Source organism: Panthera leo, chromosome D4, assembly GCF_018350215.1.
Source record: "Panthera leo isolate Ple1 chromosome D4, P.leo_Ple1_pat1.1, whole genome shotgun sequence".
Lineage (NCBI taxonomy): Eukaryota > Metazoa > Chordata > Mammalia > Carnivora > Felidae > Panthera > Panthera leo.
This window is the reverse complement of record NC_056691.1, coordinates 50,028,358-50,049,190: the sequence shown is the minus strand read 5'-3', so window position 1 is coordinate 50,049,190 and position 20,833 is coordinate 50,028,358. Positions and strand designations below refer to the sequence as shown.

At 39.5% G+C, this 20,833-nt stretch overlaps 1 protein-coding gene across 2 annotated transcripts in view; it reads left to right on the top strand.

Annotated features, from left to right (window-relative positions):
* The first annotated feature begins 10,891 nt into the window (after positions 1-10,891).
* The window catches only part of CAAP1 (caspase activity and apoptosis inhibitor 1), a 52,965-nt gene continuing 43,023 nt past the window's right edge, over positions 10,892-20,833 (top strand). The window contains exons 1-4 of one of the 2 annotated variants that reach the window (XM_042912507.1): positions 10,892-11,293; positions 16,836-17,036; positions 18,000-18,084; positions 19,133-19,208. In XM_042912507.1, coding sequence (XP_042768441.1) covers positions 10,988-11,293; positions 16,836-17,036; positions 18,000-18,084; positions 19,133-19,208 — 668 coding nt within the window. In that variant the 5' untranslated portion in view covers positions 10,892-10,987. Of the gene's footprint in view, positions 11,294-11,416; positions 11,455-16,835; positions 17,037-17,999; positions 18,085-19,132; positions 19,209-20,833 lie in introns of those variants that run through there. The other variant, XM_042912509.1, reaches the window with a different exon arrangement.

Genomic DNA, 20,833 nt, shown 5'->3' with positions numbered 1-20,833 from the left:
CAAGGCTCAGACTCATGAATTGTGAGATCACGACCTGAGCCGAAATTGGATGCTCAACTGACTGAGCGACCCAGGCACGCTTATCCCCTTTTTTAAAAGATCTAATATAAATAATCAAGGTTTATGTATGGTATTAATTTGGTTATGTCTCTTTGGTATCTTAATCTAGAACAGTTCCTCCATTTTTATTTTTAATATCATTGACTTTGAAGTGTTTAGGCAGTCCAGAACACAAGGTACCCCAATTTTATATTTTTAAAACATATTCCTGTAACTTCCATATTAAGTATTTACTGTTGCTTAATAGATTACCCCAATACTAAAGTGGCTTAGAACAACACACATTTATTATCTCAAATTTTCTGTGAGTGAGGAATCCTGGCCCAGCTTAGCTGGATCCTCTGTTTCACATGAAGCTGCCATCAAAGGTATCAGCCAAGGCTGAGGTCTTATCTGAAGGCTCCACTGGGGAAGGATGCAGTTTCATGCCCACTTACATGGTCAGTTTCAGTTCTTTTCAAGTCATTGGATTGAAGACTTAAATTCTTAGTTGGCTGTTGGCCAGAAGCTGCCCTCAGTTTTTCTGCTTTATAGTTTTCTCTGTCATGGTAAGTGGTTTTATCAAAGACAGCAAGGGAGAGAGTCTGCTAGCAGAACCAAAGTCAGAATATTTACAATCTAACCACAAACATGCCACCCCCTCAACATCAAGGTATTCTATTGGTTGAAAACAAGTTGCTCGAGGAGAGTGGATTACACAAGGCTGCGAATATCAGAAAAAGGGATCACTGGGTGGCTCAGTCAGTGGAGCATGAGACTTCGGCTCAGGTCATGATCTCATCGAGTTCGAGCCCCGTGTCGGGCTCTGTGCTGACAGCTCAGAGTCTGGAGCCTACTTCAGATTCTGTGTCTCCCTCTCTCTCTGCCCGTCCCCCACTCATGCTCTGTCTCTCTCTCTCTCAAAAATAAATATAAACACTAAAAAAATTTATTTTTTAAAAAAAGAAAAAGGGATCACTGGGAACCTTCTTAAAATCTGCCTGCCATACTTATTTCTTATAAATTAAAAGCTAAATCCAAAGGCTCGGTTAGATTAAGCTTAAAGTACTGTGGCAAGAATACTTCATAGGTGCGTGCATTTTTTTTTTACTTGATTGCATCATATCTGTGCTTCTTTAAAGTTTATGTTTCCCTTACCATAACTAAAGGAGGTTAGGAAGACAAAACAAGGCATAATTGGCCTATTTGCCATATGCATAAGCATTTTTTTAAGATTTTTTTTTTAATGTTTATTTTTGACAGAGAGAGACAGAGCATGAGCGGGGGAGGGGCAGAGAGAGAGGGAGGCACAGGATCAGAAGCAGGCTCCAGGCTCCAAGCTGTCAGCACAGAGCCTGACACTGGGCTTGAACTCACAGACCGTGAGATCATGACCTGAGCCACAGTTGGACGCTCAACTGACTGAGCCACCCAGGTGCCCGATGAATGTTTTTAAAAAGTTTTCTCATCTTTCTATATTTTCTTTTCCTTTTTTAATGTTTATTTTTGACAGATAGACAGAGCATGAACAGGGGGTGGGAGTGGGTGGGCAGAGACAGAGGGATACAGAATCTGAAGCAAGCTCCAGGCTCTGAGCTTCAGCACAGAGCCTGATGCAGGGCTTGAATCACGAACAGCAAGATCATAACCTGGGCTGAAGTCGGCACTTAACCGACTGAGCCACCCAGGCACCCCCTATATTTTATTTTTTTAAGTGATTATCATGTTTTTACTTGTTTAATGTTTAAAATTAGGGTACTTGTTTTCTGGAGGTACTAAGACAGGATCTTGACTTTGACGGCAACAAGTAAACCACTTTGGTGCCTCTCATGGAGGAAAAGGGTCTTGAGAATACAGTGAGTAATGGAAGTTTTAAAGAGGAGAGAGCTGGGGTGCCTGGGTGGCCCAGTTGGTTAAGCGCCCAACTTCGGCTCAGGTCATGATCTCAAGGTTTGTGAGTTCAAGCCCTGAGTTGGGCTCTGTGCTGACAGCCCAGAGCCTGCAGCCTGTGTCTCCCTCTCTCTCTGCCCCTCCCCCATTCACTCTCCCCACACCCCCAAAATAAATAAACATTAAAAAATTTTTAAAAATAAAATAGAGAGCTGACTAACGCCCTTCTGTAAAGCAGGTAGGCTGATACTGGTCCTAAGCCTTATATGATGAGGTCCTGGGACTTAAAGCTTGACCTTGGGGCTCTTGGACACATTATAATAAATCAGAAAAGTAAAAACGCACAAATGGCAATAATACTTTCATCAGATTTAAAGGCATATGATCTAGTAATACTTACAGGATAGATTGTAACTGAATTTAAAGCAAACCAGTTAAGTAACATTGCAAAAAAACAGAGAAATTTAAGTAGACTAGATAGCATGAATTAACTTTTTTTTTTTTTTTTTTTGACAGAGACAGAGAGAGCGTGAGCGGGGAGGGACAGAGACAGAAAGACAGAGAGGATCCCAAGCAGGCTCCACACTGTCAGCACAGAGCCTGACGTGGGGCTCCAACTCATGAAACTGAGATCCTGACCTGAGCCAAAATCAAGAGTCGGACGCTTAACTGACTGAGCCACCCAGGCACCCCAGTGTGCATTAAGCAATTACTTTATACTAGTTCTAAGTTTATCCTCATCATCCCTATGGGGAAATTACTGTTAGTAATTTTACTTTTACAAGTGAAGAAACTCAAAAGAGTCAAGTAAATCTTTCTGTAACAAGTCACTAGCAAGAAAACAATGGAGAAGAGAGTAATATTTAATAAATTTAATAAGTTTATTTAATAAATGATGTTGACAAAGCTGGATATCAAGATGAAGAGAAATATCAATTTGTGCTAGGCACTTCACTTTATCATAATAGCAACTATGGTGTTTGGTACTTGCTTATATGTTTGATACACAGAGCTGAAAGTCGCCTGAAACAAACTCTAAATCACATTTCTTTCATTCGTGTGTTTTCAAAGGAACTAATAAATTCAAGAAATGTTTGCTTATTTTTATGTCATTTAAATTTTTCAGTAGTAAAAGCGACCAGAGATGCAGTGTAATATAGTGAAAAAATACTGGTTTTGGGGTTTAAAGGCATACATTTCAATGACATTTCCACTTGCTATGGAGTTAAGTTGCTTGATCTCAGCCCCAGGTTAATCAAAGTTACATTAGGATTTCATAAAATAGAATAAAATATGTAAAATGTCTGCAACCTAATGAGTACTTACCAAGCATTGCTTGGTAAGATAATATAAGGCTACCACCATCTTTAACAATAAAAGTGACTGCTGTATACAAGGAACATTTAGACCGGGAAGAAAAGTATTTGATTTTATTGCTACTGTGAAAAAAATGCCCATTAGAGGGTATCCTGATGATATTTTGTAAAATTAGTTGTTTGGAACTCTGAACACACAGATATCCTTACACCTCTTTTAAACTTCCTATAATACCACAGAACCTCACCACGAAATATAAAAATGTTTCTGTTGGAATATAAGAATCGTATCTACCCACACTATAGCCCTGGCATTGAATAGTGACTCATGCAATATCAAGCTAGTTTTGAAGACCCTTCTCATGGCTAGCAGAGAAATACAGGACAGGGGGCTTTAGAAAGTGTGCCTATGAGGTAACCATAGCCTCAATAATACTGTTCAACAACTAACAAAAACAATAGCATTTATTTTGCTAAGAAGTTACTGGGTTCTTCTTAGTATAGGGTTGGCTGATCTGACTGGACTCATTCACGTCTGCAGGTTGGCTGAGGACTCTGCTTTAGGCTAGACTTGACTGGATAGTTTAGCTTGGCAGCTCAGCTCTTTTTGTCTCTCATCTTTCTCTTGGGACCAGTGCGCTAACCTGAGTATATCATTTTCATGGTAATGGTGGAAGCACAAGAGTAAACCATCATTATTATAATTTTTTGGTTGTTTCTTTTGTTTTGTTGTTTTTGTTTGTTTGCTTTTTAAGTAGGCTCCATGCCCAAAGTGGGGCTTGAGCTCAAGACCCTGAGATCAAGAGTCATATGTTCTACCCACTGAGCCAGCCAGGTGCCCTTGTTTTGTTTTGTTTTGTTTTGTTTTGTTTTGAAACATTTATTTATTTTTGAGAGACAGAAAGAGCATAAGCAGGGGAAGGGCAAAGAGAGAGGGAGACAGAGTTTCCAAAACAGGCTCAGTGCTGTCAGTGCAGAGCCCAATACTGGCTAGAACTCATGAGCCATGAGAACATGACCTGAGCTGAAGTTGGTTGCTTAACTGACTGAGCCACCCAGGTGCTCCTGTTTTTTGTTTTTTTTAAATGCTGCGCTTGCTATACATCTGCTAACATTCTTTTGGCCAGAGTAAGTCATATAGTCAACTCCAATGGCAGGGAATTACATGTCTTGCCTGTAGTGGAAGGACACTGCCAAATCACATGGCAAAGGGCATGAATACAGGGAGAGGTGAAGAAATGGTGCCCTTAAATGCAATTTACCACGGTGGTGATTTGGAAAAGAGCTCTGTATGGATCCTGAACTTCTCAGTTCAGAATTTAATATTGCATTCTTAGTATATGCCAGGCCCTGTATTAGGTGGTCAGACTACAAAGATACATAAGACACCGCCTCTGTTCATGAGAACTAACAGTATATTGAAGAAGATACTGAACAAATACCCGCAGTCAAGAGTTCTGGATGCTCTGTAGGAAAGACAATGTCTAACAAAGGTATTAGTATTTCATTTTAACAGGATTAAGAAATGAAGTGATTTGGAACGGTTTTAAACAAGAAGTGATACTTAAAAAGAATTTTAGATTTAACAAGATGTGTGGAGGTGGGGTCGTTGAACAGGCCTGGATGGTATATTTCTGGGAAAGATATGAGCTACAGAGAAAAATGCTGTGCAGATCATGAAAGGTCTTCTTACATGTTGTATGTTGTTTTCATTAGGAATCTGGGTTGCAAGAGAAAGAAACCAATTCAAATGAGCTTAATGAAAAAAGAATTGTTTGTTCATTGATACGAAGATGACAGTATCAAGGACTCCCTGTGTCTTGTTTCAGCGTGTCTTTTGTTGGTCTCATTCACGTAGGATCCTTCATAAGACAGAGAATGTGACAACTAGAACCTATGAGGTAATTTATTCACTGTTCATTTAAGTGGAAGATTGAATTTCTTACCTAAGTGTTTTTACATAAAACTCAGAGAAGCACTGATTGGCCCTAGCATTAACACCTATATATGCCAGGCCGATCACTGTGATAAATGCTGAGTTGCTGAAGAGCAGCTATAAAAAAATGGCTTATAAATCCCAATCTCTGTCCACCCTCCCATATATTTGTTCCAGGACAGAAAAGCAGGCCTGCATTTGTTTGCCGAGCTGTAATCCCGTAACAATACATAGTGCTGAGTCTCTTAAACGCTATAATATTCTATTGAAGCATATGAAACTGTCAACATTCAATCAGTTTTGACCTCCAAAAAAGGCAATTTCATATGATTCAACCTAAATAGACAATGGCCTTTCTCTGGCTTTAAGCCAACCAACCTTGTGATGTGTCTATGACATGTTCATACCATGAATCAAAGTCCTGTCCCTGTTCTCTGCACAGCAAAACTCTATGCAGAATTATCTGGTTTCTGTTAGAAAGCTGTTTGTACCTATTGTTCCAAAGCCTGTGTGACGTCAGCGTCACAGCAGCAGCTAACTCCATATAGCTGTCTCTCTGCCCTGTGATGAGGAAGCACTGAACTATTCCCAGCAAAGCTCCTACTGACCTCCTTAATTAAAGACTAGTTTCTGGCCATTAATCTCACGAGGTGCTTTTACTCTCATAATATAATGAGTTCATATAATTCTGGATAAATCTGGTTCTCCATCTGAAACTATGCAATCATCCACTCATTTATTCAATAAATTTGTATTAGGAACCAACTATGCAGGGAATTGCGTGTGTGTGTGTGTGTGTGTGTGTGTGTGTGTGTGTGTGGAAATATTTTATTAAGGGTATTTGGGTAGTGGGCATACAAAAGTGAATAAAACAAAGTCCTTGCTTTCATGGAGCTTACATTCAACTGAAAGGAGACAGACAAATAAATGCATGTATAGCGGTGTTAAGAGCACTGAAGAAGGGGCCCCCCGGGGTGGCTCAGTAGGTTAAGTGTCTGACTCTTGATCTCGGCTCAGGTCATGACCTCATGGTTCATGGGCTCAAGCCCCATGTTGGGCTCTGAGGTGACAAGTGTGCAGCCTGCTTGGGATTCTCTCTCTTTCTCTCTCTCTGCCTCTTCCCTGCTCACATGCATATGCTCTCTCTCAAAATAAATAAATAAACTAAAAAAAAAGCACTGAAAAAAAATTAAGCAGAGTAAGAAGAATGTACAATGCCAGATTGAGTGAGGATGGAAGCACTTCCTGTTGTGTATTTCCTTTGGTTTGTTTCTCCCCACTAGAATATACACTAATGAAGGCATGGGTTTTGTCTATTTTGTACTTTTCCCTAGCACCAGTGATCAAAACAATGCCTTTGTATTCTAGAACCAAAATATGGGAGAGTGGACAAAAACTGGGATTCATCTGTCAAATTGGTAAGTTCCTCAGCCACCTAGCTGAAGTGCCCTGACTTCTGGTCCAGCCAAAGAAATATGGGAACTATAGTCAGGTTGCTGTAGAATGAGGTAAAAACCAAGAAGCTTTTCAACTGACTTTATTAAGGAATAATTTGCACCTAGTAATTAATAAACAACTAGCTTTATCCAGGCTGACACACTCCAGTTTAGGTTTATATCAGTCAGCTCAGGCTGCCATAATGAAGCACCGAGGACTGGGTGGCTTAAACAATAGAAATTTATTTTCTCTCAGTTCCAGAGGCTACAGGTACAAGATCAAGGTGTCGGCAGGATTGGTTTCTGGTGAGATCTCTCTTCCTGGTTTGTAGCTGGCCTGTTCCCTTCTCACACTAGCCTCTCCTCTGTGTGCTCACAGAAAGAGGGAGGTGGGGCTTGGAGGGGAGAGGGGAAAGGATAGAAGGGGACCAGGTGGGGGCCAGGGGGAGAGAAACCTTTAGTATCCCTTCCTTTTATAAGGACACCAGTTTTATCTGATTAGGGATCCAACCCTCAGGACTTCATTTAACCTTAATTACTTCCTTAAAGGCCCCATTGCAGGGGCGTCTGGGTGGCTCAGTAAGTTAAGCGTCTGACTTTGGCTCAGGTCATGATCTTGTGGTTTGTAGGTTCGAGCCCCAATTCCAGCACGGTGCTGACAGCTCAGAGCCTGGAGCCTGCTTCAGATTCTCTGTGTCTCTCTCTGCCCCTCCCCTGCTTGCGTGCACGCTCTCTCTCTCTCTCAAAAATAAATAAAAACATTAAAAAAAAAAAAGGCCCTATCTCCAAGTATAGATACATTTGGGGTCAGGATGTTAACATATACATTTTGGGGGGACACAATTCACCCCATAACAAGGTTACAAACATTATGTTATTATATGTTTTTATTTATGAGCATAATACTTTCAGTCCTTTCAGGTAAGATACTTAATGAGGCCAATATGGAACTCCTAAGAGCATAATATGCTCAACTTCAGCATTAAACTTACAAGGCAAAACTAAGGGTGGGGCCAGGGGGTGGAGCCAGCTGTTTCCCCAGGGCTGGAATCTCCCCAGCTTTGGAATTTTAGACACTTATTAAATAGCTGTTGAATGACAGAGATAGGGGATATGGTCAAAGGGAAGTTTCTTTTTTTTTTTTTTTTAATTTTTTTTGATGTTTTATTGTTTATTCTTGAGACAGAGAAAGCACGAGCTGGGGAGGGGCAGAGAGAGAGTCAGGAACCGTAGCAGGCTCCGTGTTGACAGCAGAGAGATGTGGGGCTTGAACTCAGGAGCCCTGAGATCATGACCTGAGCCAGTCACTTGCTTAGCCAACTGAGCCACCCAGGTGCCCCAAAGGGAAGTTTTTAAAATTGCTTTCTGTCACTCAAGTGAAAGATACAGGATTACTATCACTTAGTTAGTGTTGCCTCAGGCCCTATCTTTATTCTTCTGTGGCCAAAAGCCCCTGCTGAGACAAATCAACCCTGCCAAATGAGGACACTTTTTAAAAAATGTATTTGTGATCCTGATTTTTTTTTTTAATTTTTATTTTTGAGAGGGAGAGAGTGAGAGCAGTGGAGGAGGAGGAGGAGGGAGGGGGAGAGAGAGAGAGAGAGAGAGAGAGAGAGAGAGAGAGAGAGGATCTGAAGCAGGCCCTGCAGTAACAGCAGAGAGCCCAGTGTGAAGGTGGAACTTATGAACCGTGAGTGAGATGACGACCTGAGTCAAAGTCAGACCATCAACCGACTGAGCTACTTGATCTTGATTTTAAAACCTGTCTTGTGTTTAGATCCAAAATCCTCCCCAGCAGCCCACAAAATCTAACCCTGACACAGCTGTGACACATACTCAGTTTTCAAAAACTCACTCAAATCCTTTACTTGTCCCTCATGCACTCAATGCAGAAAATATATAATCTTGAGAAATACTCCCTAAAGTCTCTTCAGTTATCTTCCATTTGCTGCCCTCAGGCACTGCCGAAAATGCAAAATCTTTTGCGCATTTCTTGCCTCAAATTCTTTTTTTTTTTTAATTTTTTTTTTTTAATGTTTATTTATTTTTGAGACAGAGAGAGACAGAGCATGAACAGGGGAGGGTCACAGAGAGAGGGAGACACAGAATCTGAAACAGGCTCCAGGCTCTGAGCTGTCAGCCCAGAGCCCGACGCGGGGCTCGAACCCACGGACCGTGAGATCATGACCTGAGCCGAAGTCGGACGCTTAACCGACGGAGCCACCCAGGCGCCCCTCAAATTCTTTTTGAGGGGAAGGGCAGAGAGAGAATTCCAAGCAGGCTCAGCACTGTCAGCGTGGGGCTTGAACTTGCAAACTGCAAGGTCATGACCTGAGCTGAAATCAAGATTCAGTAGCTTAAACGACTGAGCCACCCTTGCATCCCACCTCAGTTTCTTTCTAAACATGGCCTGGGATTTCCTGACCAATCCTGTGCACTCCTGAACTCTTCTTGTTTTCCTGTCCTTCAAAAACCAAGACCTACTCTGAAAAGGCAATTTTTGAGGAAGGGAGGGAGAGAGAAAAGATAGGAACACTGATATTCCAGTAATATTTTTCCCTGTTCCTCTCTCCCATCTCACCAATATAAATAATTAACATACATTTATTAGGTCAACACACTGATTTCAGTAGATAAATGGTTAACCTTATTAGCACTTGATAATGAGGAAATAGTGTTCCAACCAATGGTGGTCAACATTGTAAATCAAAAGATATAAATATGTTTACCGTAGCATTATTTACAATAGCCAAGATATGGAAGCAACCCAAGTGCCAATTGAAAGATGAATGGGTAAGTGTATATACACACACATACACACATAGTGGAATATTATTCAGCCGTAAGAAGGAGATCTTGCCATATGCAACAAGATGGATGGATCTAGAGGGTATAATGCTAAGTAAAATAAGGCAGTCAGAGAAAGACAAATACCATATGATTTCACTCATATGTGGAAGTTAAGAAAAAATGAGCAAAGAAAAAAGAGTCAAACAATCCCCCCTCAAAAAAAAAAAAAAAAAACCACCAAAAAACCCAGACTCTCAGATCCAGAGAACAAACTGGTGGTTGTCAGAGGGGAGGTAGGTGGGGGTGCATATGAAATAAATAAAGGAAATTGAGAGAACATTTATTTATTTATTTTTTTTAACAGAATCTCTTTAATGTTAATTTATTCTGAGAGACAGAGCGAGAGGGAGCATGAGCAGGGGAGGGACAAAGAGAGAAGGAACAAGAGAATCCCCAGCAGGCTCCATGCTGTCAGCTCAAAGCCCACACAGGGTTCAATCTCATGAACTGTGAGACCATGACCTCTGTGGAAATCAAGGGTGGATGCTTAGCCGACTCAGCCATTCAGGCGCCCCGAGAGTACACTTACCTTAATTAGCATTGGGAAATGTATACAATTGTTGAATCATTGTATTATACCCCTGAAACTAATATAACACTGTATGTCAATTATACTTGAATTAAAATAAAATAAAAAATGCAAGTTAATCTCTATTATATATTAGATTTAGGTTTCAGTGTATGGGTGACATTTTAAGTTGGACTAATCTTCAAAAGAATCTATTAGAACAAGAAAAATAAGGTGCTGATCAATTGTTTTGGCGGGACAAAATACGATAAGGAAAATCGTGTAAATTTTTTCCTTAAGCTGTTCAGAGCCGCATTATTGTAAAACGTAACAGACTGTCAACAACCTAAACACCAGCACTTGATTATCAGGTAAATAAATTGAGAAAGAATACGGCGAAGTACTAGACCCAAATAGTTTTAGAAGTGAAAAGGAAACATGCCTAACAATTACTGTTAATGGGGAAAAACAAGGAGGCACAAGACCCTAGGTACAATTCCCTAAAATACACTTCAAAAAAAGATTCCCCGCTGATGATAATGATGATGAGATCTTCCCTAAGTTCTCTATTCTTCTAACGTTTTAGTGTCATAAATAAAAATTGGAAGACAAATGAAAAACGAGAACAAAAACTACACCTTTACCTTACTGTGTATTTGTATACGACAACATTTGAAAGACGGTCTCAATAAGGCAAAGAGCTCTTGTAAAGCTCCACGTTCCGTCCTTTGCAGAGGCAAGGAAACCCGAACGTGACCCGACAACCTGCGAGTCTTTCAACAAACTCAAGCCAACCTTCACGGCTCGCCCTGGAAGCTCGGTGGGTCCCGGCACGCCTTCCAGAAACGCCTCCCGGCCTCTGCGACGAGGCCGGAAGTGACGCACAAGCTGCGACGCCCGCGCTGGCAGTCCGCAGCCGCCGCCGCCGCCGCCGCCGCCGCAGCCGCCGGAGCGCGCTTTAGGTAGCTTCAGAGACGGCGGGCTTTCCCTGGATGGTTGCAGCAGGAGGATCATGACGGGGAAGAAGTCTTCCCGGGAGAAGCGGCGTAAACGAAGTGGTCAGGAGGCGGCCGCATCGCTCGCGGCACCGGACCTGGTGCCCGCCCTCGCCAGTAGCGGCAGTGGAAGCACCAGCGGCTGCGGGAGTACCAGCGGCTGCGGGAGCGTCACCTGCTGTGGGAACACCAGCTTCAGTGGAAGTGTCACCGGCGGTGGGAGCGGCGGCAGCTGCTGGGGCGGGAGCAGCGTGGAGCGCAGCGAGCGCCGGAAGCGGCGGAGCACTGACTCATCTTCCAGCGTCTCGGGGTCCCTGCAGCAGGTGCGTGCGCGTCCTTTTCGCTGCTGTCTGAGCGGCTGCATTCTCCCAGGAAGGCGGACGGACGGAAGGCTGGATGTGACGGCGGATGGAGGTCTGGTTGTAGCTCAGCGCTGCGACCGCGAGCTTCCACCCGGTCTTGAGGTTCATTTTCCTAAGTACCGGTGAACCTCATACTCCCAAGTCTTTAAACTTAAAGTTTCTGATTTGCCGATTGTCTAGCTCTTTGCGTTTGGCCCCTTCCACTCCTGTGACAATCTGTCTGAAAAGTATGGGTCGAGGGCTAGCCTTCAATGCCCATGAGAGTCACGCTTTACTTCTCTCTTCATCTTCACCTTTTAATAGATAATGATTAACTTCACAATATAGAATGAGAAAATTGAGGCTCGAAGAGGTTTATGAACTTTACCCACAGTCATAGTTTATTAATAACACTTAAATTTGAATCCAAAATCTGATTATAAAAGCCATGTTCTTTATACTTTAGCTATCTATCAAGATATCGCCGTTTAAAAAAAAATTGCTCAGGGACACCTGGGTGGCTCAGTCGGTTAAGCGTCTGACTTCAGCTCAGGTCACGATCTCGCGGTTTGTGAGTTCCAGCCTCACATCGGGCTCTGTGCTGACAGCTCAGAGGCTGGAGCCTGCTTTGGATTCTGTGTCTCGCTCTCTCTCTGCCCCTTCCCCACTTGTGCTCTTTATTTAAAAATAAATTTAAAAAAATGGTTATAAGACAAAAGCCTGAATACCTAAACTTCATACAACACAGAAATCAAGAAGTCAAATTGCTGGGTCAGATTTTATGCATTTAAAAAGATTTGGTAGAGGGGCGCCTGGTTGGCTCAGTCATTAAACCTTGGACTCTTGATTTCCTTTCAGGTCATGATCTGTTTGTGGGTTCCAACCCTGTGTTGGGGTCTGTGCTGACAGCCTGGAACCTGCTGGGGACTCTCTCTGTCCCTACCCCACCCACTGGCTTTCTGTCTCAAAATAAATAAACTTAAAAACAAAAACAATAAAAAGTTTTGGCAGGTACCACTAAATGCTTTCCAAAAAAGGCTTTACTGATATATAGTCTAAATATTACAAAAGAGTACCCATTTCTGCAAATATTCATTATATCCATTTTTGAAAAATTTGTCAGCTTAATGGGTGAAATTGATGTTTCATGTTTTATATACTCTTGATTAATAGTGAGATTGAACATATTAATATTTTATTTACCATTGGATTCCTTATTATGTAAATTGCATATACATATCCTTGGGCCATTTTTCTTTTTGGTTATTTTCAGCTTTTTTTTTTTTTTTTTAATGCATTTTTGAGAGAGATCACAGTGGGTAGGCAGAAAGAGGGAGACACAGAGTTTGAAGTAGGCTCCAGGCTCTGAGCCATGGGCACAGAACCCCACACGGGGCTAGAACCTATTAAGTGTGAGATCATGACCTGAGCTGAAGTGGGCCCCTCAACCGACTCAGCCACCCAGGTGTCCCAGTTATTTTCAGCTCTCGACTGATAAGTTCTGAATCTACATAAACTCTTGGTTCTAATCTTCTGTGTAAAGTATACTGCAAAAGTTACTACAACTTTGTCTATGGTGTAACTGAAGTTTTTTTATTTCTTTGTGGTCAAGGCTAATACTTTCCTTTGCCTTCTGAATTTGTGTGTTTAGGAAGATCTTTCCAGGGGCGCCTGAGTGGCTCAGTAAGTTAAATATCCTTCTGACTTTGGCTCAGGTCCTGAGCTCATGGTTTGTGAGTTTGAGCCCCGTGTTGGGCTCTCTTGCTGTCAACACAGAACTTGCTTCAGAGCCACTGTCCACCCCCCCCACCCTTTCTCTCTGTGCTTCCCCCACTTGCACTCTTTCTCTCTTTCTCTCAAAAATACATAAACATTAAAAAAAAGAGGAAGATCTTTCCACATTCCCTTCCCAACCTGTCCTAAAACTATTCTTTATTTTAATATTTTTAAACATTACATCCTTATTTATTTTTTAAGTTTATTGTTTTGAGAGAGAGCGAGAGAGCGTGGAAGGAGCAGAGAGAGGGAGAGAGAGGGAATCCCAAGCAGACTTTGCATCGTCAGCGTAGAGCCTGATGCAGGGCTGGAACCCATGAACTGTGAGATCATGACCTGAGCCTGAGTCAGACACTTAACCAACTGAGCCACTAGGTGCCCCTAAACATTACATCTTTAAATTGGGAGTTGTGGAAACACAGAAACCCATTTATTTTTATGCATTTTCTTGTATTTAGCCACATTATTATTAGTTTCAAATGACTTAGAAAAATTTGTGTTAACAGGGAGTTTTGTCTATTCTTTTTCAGCACTAATATATCTTGTTGTTTGTACTTTTTCATTATGTAAGACTTTTAGTGTAGTGTTTAGCAGAAGCAATGACAGTAGGCATTTTCTTTCCCATTTGTTTTTTTTAGTGGGAACATTTCTTTTTTTCTGGAACATTTCTAATGTTCACCCATAAGTATATTTGCCAAAGGTTGTGAAAGATACTTATCATCAAGTTAAGGAGATTTTCTCCAATTCCTAGTTCACTGAGGGTTGTAAAGTGTTATTAGATGCTTTTATGGCATTCTGTTTAGATAATCACATAGCTTTCCTCCTTTAATCTGAAAATGTAATTTTTGGTAAGTTGGTAAATTAATTCATGTTAAACTGTCTTGTAGTCTTGGAATAGATCCTATTTGGTTTGGTTATTGTACTCAGCTAGAATTTGATATTCTTTCTTTTGTGTTTTATGTTCCTAAGTTAAGTCAGCCTATGGTTTTTATTTGTGTAGATATCCTGTCTGCTTTTGGTATCAAGATTTTATTAGCCTCATGGATTGATTTGGGAAGCTTTGCATTTTGGGGATGTGTTCCAGAATAGTTTCTCTGTCTCTCTCTCTCTCTCTCTCTCTCTCTCTCTCTCTTTCTCTTTCTCTCTCTCTCTCTCTCTCTCTCCCTCTCCCTTTCCTTCCTTCCTTCCTTCCTTCCTTCCTTCCTTCCTTCCTTCCTTTCTCTCTTTCTTTCTGTTTATTTATTTTTGAGAGAGGGAGAGAGCGCAAGCCGGGAATGGACAGAGAGAGGGTGGGGACAGAAGATACAAAGCAGGCTCCGCACTAATAGCACCGAACCTGATGTGGGGCTCAATCTCACGAACTGTGAGATCATGACCTGAGCTGAAGTTAGATGCTCAACCGACTAAGCCACCCAGGTGCCCCAGTTTATATCTTTTTCTTGAAGATGTATCAGAACTGGACTATTGGACCATACAGCTGTGTGGGTCTGGTGAGTGTTTAGGGGCAGGTTTTATTTATTTATTTGTTTTTAGTTTTTTTTCCCTCCAATTATTTGATAGTTATAGATCTATTCAGTTTTTCCACACCTTGTAGATTTAATTTTGGATATCATCATTCTTATCTTAATTGTTTCCATATCTTTTATACTCTTTATCATGATGAGAGGCCAGTAAGCTACATATTGTAAACATTCGCATGCAGAACTAAACCCTAGTTTTAATTTATGAAGGAAAAAAGAGTTCAGTATATATTAGGCATGTAGAGAAGACCTCAGAATTCTGAATGCCATTATATCTGTTGTACATTGCATTCCCTATTATTGTTGGTAACAGGTTTATAGAGATATAATTCATATACCATATAATTCACCTCTTTCAAGTATACAGTTCACTGGTTTTGAGCGTATTCATGGAGTTGTACAACCATCACTGTGGTCAGTTTTAAAATACTTTCATCACCCCCAAAAGAAACCCAATGTGAACCTTTCAGCTTTCATCCCTAATAGTCACCGCTACCACATTCCATCGCTGGGCAGTCACTACTTCCTATCTCTATAGATCTATAGATTTTCCTGTTCTGGACATTTTATATGAATGGAATGATATTTCAGTGAATGGCTGTTCCACAATTGGTTTTTCCATTTTTCACTTGATGGACATTTGGATTGTTTCCACCTTTTGGCTATTACGAATAAAGCTGCTATGAACATTTGTGTACCAGTTTTTGTGCAGGCATGTGGTTACATTTCTCTCGGATGTATATCTAGGAATGGAATTGCTGGGTCATAAGGTAACTTTTTGAGGAGCTGCCAGACTGTTTTTCCAAGCAGCTGTACCACTTTCTATTCCTACTAGCAGTGTGTGAGAGCTCCAGTTTCTCTACATTCTCACTAACACTTGAATTATTTTGTGAGCCATTAAAACGAGCTAACGTTCTTTACTTTTTCAGTCTAATTATCATAGTAGTCTTTAAAATTAGTGTGTTTTTAAACAACTTTGAAACAATTCTATTAGAAAATATAATAAACAGGGGCGCCTGGGTGGCTCACAAAGTTGATGAAGCGTCCAACTTCGGCCCAGGTCATGATCTCACGGTTTGTGGGTTCGAGCCCCTCATCGGTCTCTGTGCTGACAGCTCAGAGCCTGAAGCCTGCTTCGGATTCTGTCTCCCTTTCTCTCTGCCCCTCCCCCCAACTTGTGCTCTGTCTCCCTCTGTCTCAAAAATAAACATTAAAAAAAATTTAAAAAAAAAGAAAATAATGATAAACATACCTGAACTATATAGTCAGGGAGAATTTTCTTGAAGAAATGCCTTTTGAATTGATATCTGAATTTGTTAATTTTAAGAGTATAAGATGGGGGAGGGGGGAGTGGGAGGAAAGACCGTTCAAGTGGGAACGGTACATACAAAAGCCCTGCGTATGTGAGGTGAAGGGAGAACAGGTTATATTTGAAGGCCCAGATAGGCTTTGTGATCCAAAGATCAGTGTAAATTCACTGGAAGGTTATAAATAAGGAGGATGAGTATATGTACATTTTATAGAATCTATTCTAATAACAGTATACAAAACAGATTGGAGAGACAGATTAGATGTAAGGCACCCAGTTTAGTAGCTGCTAAGGTAATCTAGGCAAAAGATGATGGTACCTTGGACCAGGATTATGGCAGTAGATTTGGAGAAACTGATAGATTTGGGAGATAAGAGGTAAAATTGGCAGAAATGTTTTAAATTACTTGGCTGCTTTGAATATGATTAAATTACATAGCATTTTTAAAATGAGCATAGCTCCTGATAAGCAGTAATACTTTATAATATTTATGATCTTTAACATTTTTGCTGCTGTGCCATTCTGTTTTATGAATTTAAGAATAACAATGCATACATAAAATTTTGAGTTGAGTGGCCTGCGAGAGTAATATCCTAATTCTTCAGAAGTCTAAAATTATAGTAGGTCACTCAATAGTGAGTATATTTTCTTTTTCTTTTTTTGATGTTGAGTATATTTCCTTTTATATGTCCTAAGGTGGTATTTCTTCGCTTAATATCACCTTATCAAGTTAAGTGTAGTTTGGAGAGTAATATCAAGGAATATTGAACAATTCAAAGTCCTTGTTAATGGCTTTAGGTAAATAATCTGTGCAAGCAAAAAATTTGGAAATATTTAACGAAGTAGTTATTAAATATAAATGTATGACATCATATACATTCTCCTTTATTTAATGGTTCATTGTCTCTTTTAATTTTAGGATACCAGATACCTTCTGCCAACTTTGGAAAAAGAATTATTCTTGGCAGAGCACAGTGACCTTGAAGAAGGTGGACTGGACCTGACTGTGTCACTAAAACCAGTTAGTTTCTACATATCAGACAAAAAAGAAATGCTTCAGCAGTGTTTCTGTATCATAGGCGAGAAGAAGTTACAGAAGATGCTTCCTGATGTGTTAAAGGTATTTCATTACATATATTATTGGATTATACCCAATGTAGAAATATATACCTTTTTTGTAGCTGTCATTTTACTTAATGTAAATTATATAATTGGATGTTTTCAACTAAAACAGGCTACTTCAAAAAGATTAAAAAAAGGGATTTTGGAGAACTATAAATGGCTTTGTATATTGAAAAGTTTGCCAAGAGGGGCACCTGGGTGGCTCAGTCAGTGAGCATCCGACTTCGGTTCAGGTCATGATCTCCCAGTTCCTGAGAGGTTCCTGAGTTCAAGCCCCATATCAGGCTGCTGGCACAGAACAGTTTTTGAATCCTCTTCCACTCTTTCTGCCCTTACCCCGTGCACACGCCCTCTCTCTTTCTCTCACAAAAATGAAAAATAAATAAATAAAAATTTGGGTAAGGAATGTATTGACCTTTTGGAAATAATTCTATTAAATGCAGGCAATTTTAGTAACTAAATTAGAGGTATAATGATTCTTTCTGGTGCTTTAGGAAATAATTCTGCTGTGTAACAGTGCACAATATTGGTTGGCAAAAGCTTATATTTCATTAAATTCAGAAATATTTTCATATATTCATGGTATTCTAATTTTAGAGTTGTGGAAATAGGGCTTAGGATCAAAGATGTTTAGAACCAGCACTTGAGTATTTAAATCATTAGAGGAATTACCTAACAAATAGGCTGTTATTAAAAACATCTGGGTACCTGACTTACTCCTTAGTTTGTTCTTTCCTAACAAACTTGACTTTATTTTCATCAAGTGTCTGTAAGTTATAACGTTTACATATTAATTGGCCCGTTTTTCAGATTTCATCTCAATGAAAAGATTTATCTGGCTTTTAATTTGTTTTAATGTAAGATTTTGCTAACCAGACTTTTTTCTTTGTAATTGCTGTTTTCCAGTTTACATTGGTGCTATATTACATAAGTGTATTTCTTTTAATGTCATTTTCTTTAGAACTGTTCAATAGAAGAAATTAAAAAGCTGTGCCAGGAACAGTTAGAACTACTATCTGAAAAAAAAATCTTGAAGATTCTTGAGGGTAAGAACATATTTCTACACTCTGGTAACTTATTAGTTAATATAATATTTAGCATAAATCCTAGGTTATTCTTTTTTTAACTTGGATATTTAATTTCATTAAAGTAATGATAATCATTGGATAATCATTGAGTAATTTTACTTCTGTTTGTACTTTGAAATATAGTTTACATATCAGAATAGCATTTCAAGAATAGACTTTTTGTTATCATTTTCTGAAATCAACTGTGTAGGTAAGAGCATAAGTTTGTACACAATAATAAAATGAAATGAAAGATTTTACCCAAAACACTGTAAAAAATTATTAATTATTGAGATAGCTTTTCTTGAAATAATTTCTTATTTTCTGCTTTATGTTCTTATGGCTTTTAATTGCCTGTTGTATACTGCTTTTGCTCTAATAAGACCTGGATGCAGAATGGGAAGAATTTCTTGGAGATTACCTACATTTATCTGTCTGCCTGAAGTATGACTCTGTGACATTATTAGCTGTAGAATTTTAGATTTTCAAGCTTTTTTTTTTTCTTTTGGAACTGTACAAGGATTTTAGCATTAATATTACAAGAGAAGAAGCAGAAAAATGGAGACACTGGATTCCCAGAGATAACATCTTTTTTAAATGTGAAATGGTTTAATGGGGTGATGTGGCTGGCTCAGCTGGTAGAGCATATGACTCAGCGTTGTGAGCTTGAGCCCCACGTTGGGTATAGAAATGACTTGAAAATAAAACCTGAAAAAAATATAAAATAAAAAATTTAAAATGGTTTAATGGAGTTTGTAACTTTGCTAATAGATGTATCCATCTGGTTATAGTCTGTAAGTATACACACACACACACATACATCTATAAAATAGATAAAGGGAAGGCAATTAGAAATACCTAATAAAGCACCGAAAAACTCATTTTAAATGTAAGCAATTAAAAACGTCCTCTCATCAGTTACAAAGTTCTTTAATTTGCATCATTTTTCTGGATGACACTTTGTGTAATGATTAAATTGTTCTGACATTTTATAAGTATGCGTTCAATAGTTTATTTTATTTATAAGGTGACAATGATATGGACTCTGATATGGAAGAGGAGGCAGATGATGGCCCTAAGATGGGATCTGATTTAGTCAGTCAGTAAGTTAAAAACTTTCATTTCCGTTTCAAAATTTCTTTGTTGTTCCTTCAGTGATTTCTTACCTCAAGAATGTGATTGTTTTTCTGTGTTGTATTTATATAAAATGATTCAACAGTGTAGATTTGTTTACTTATAATAATTGAGTTTGGATTAAGATGATTTTCTTAAACTACTAATCATAGATGTAAAACAGTGATGCCGGCCTGCAGCTGAATCACTTCTGTCATTTGGAATTTGAATTAACTACTAGTGATACCCACTATTTATTAAGTACTTTCTCTACCAGGTATTGTGTTAGTAGTTTAGAACACTTTAACTCACTGACTTCTTCTAGTACCTGTTAATATCAGGTGATAATTGTCACATTTCACAGATGAGATAGTAAGGTGGTTCATTTTATATAGGTACATAAAATTTGACTATTGTGATGATAAAAAACACCCAGAGTTTTGGGGATGCTAATATAAGCCTTTTTATTTTGGAAAATTTCAAACTTACATAAAAGTTGAAAGAATCATACAATGAAATCAGCAACATTAACATTTTGTTATTTTTGCTTTCTCTCTATCATTTTTTTTTTTTTCTCTCAGAGCCATTGCATTAGTTTGTTAGGACTGCCATAGCAAAATATCATACACTGGTTGACTTAAAGAAAAGTTCATTTTCTTATAGTTCTGGAGGCTGGAAGTTCAAGATCAAGGTACTGGCAGGGTTGGTTTCCTCTGAGGCCTCTCTTCTTGGTTTGCAGATGGCCACTTTGTTGCTGCTTCTTGACTTGTTTGCCCTTCTCTCTGTGTGTCCCCTGGTGGCTCTCCCCGTGTCCTGATCTCTTCTTTATAAGGACACCAGTAAGATTGGATTAGGGTGCACCATAATAGCCTGATTTTAACTTAATTACCTCTTTATTTTTTTTAAATTTTTTAATATTTATATTTGAGAGAGAGAGGAAGAGAGAGAGCACGCTAATGGAGGGGCAGAGAGAGAAGGAGACACAGAATCTGAAGCAGCTTTTAGGCTCTGAGCTGTCAGCACAGAGCCGGATACTGGGCTCGAACTCATGCACTGCGAGATCATGACCTGAGCCGAAGTTGGACACTTAACCAACTGAGCCACCCAGGTGTTCCACTTAATTACCTCTTTTAAGGTCCTATCTCCAAAATAGTCCTATTCTTTTTTTTTTTTTTTTTAATTTTTAAGTTTATTTTTGAGAGAGAGATAGCAGGTGGGGAGGGACAGAGAGAGGGAGAGAGAGAATCCCAAACAGCTTCTGCACTGTCAGCGCAAAGCCCAGAGTGGGGCTTGAACTCACAAAATGAGATCATGGCCTGAGCCAAAACCAAAGCTGGACGCTTAACTGACTAAGCCCCCCAAGTGCCCCCAAAGTAGTCATATTCTGAGACACTGGGGTTGAGGCTTCAACCTATGAATTTTTTAGTAGAGGGAAACATAATTAAGCCCATAAATCTGGGTTTTTTTAATTGAGTTAAATTTTATTTTATTAATTTTTTTTATTATTATTTAAATCCAAGTTAGTTAACATATTGTATAGTAATGATTTCAGGAGAATTTAGTGATTCATCACTTACATATAATACCCAGTGTTCCTCCCAACAAGTGCCCTCCT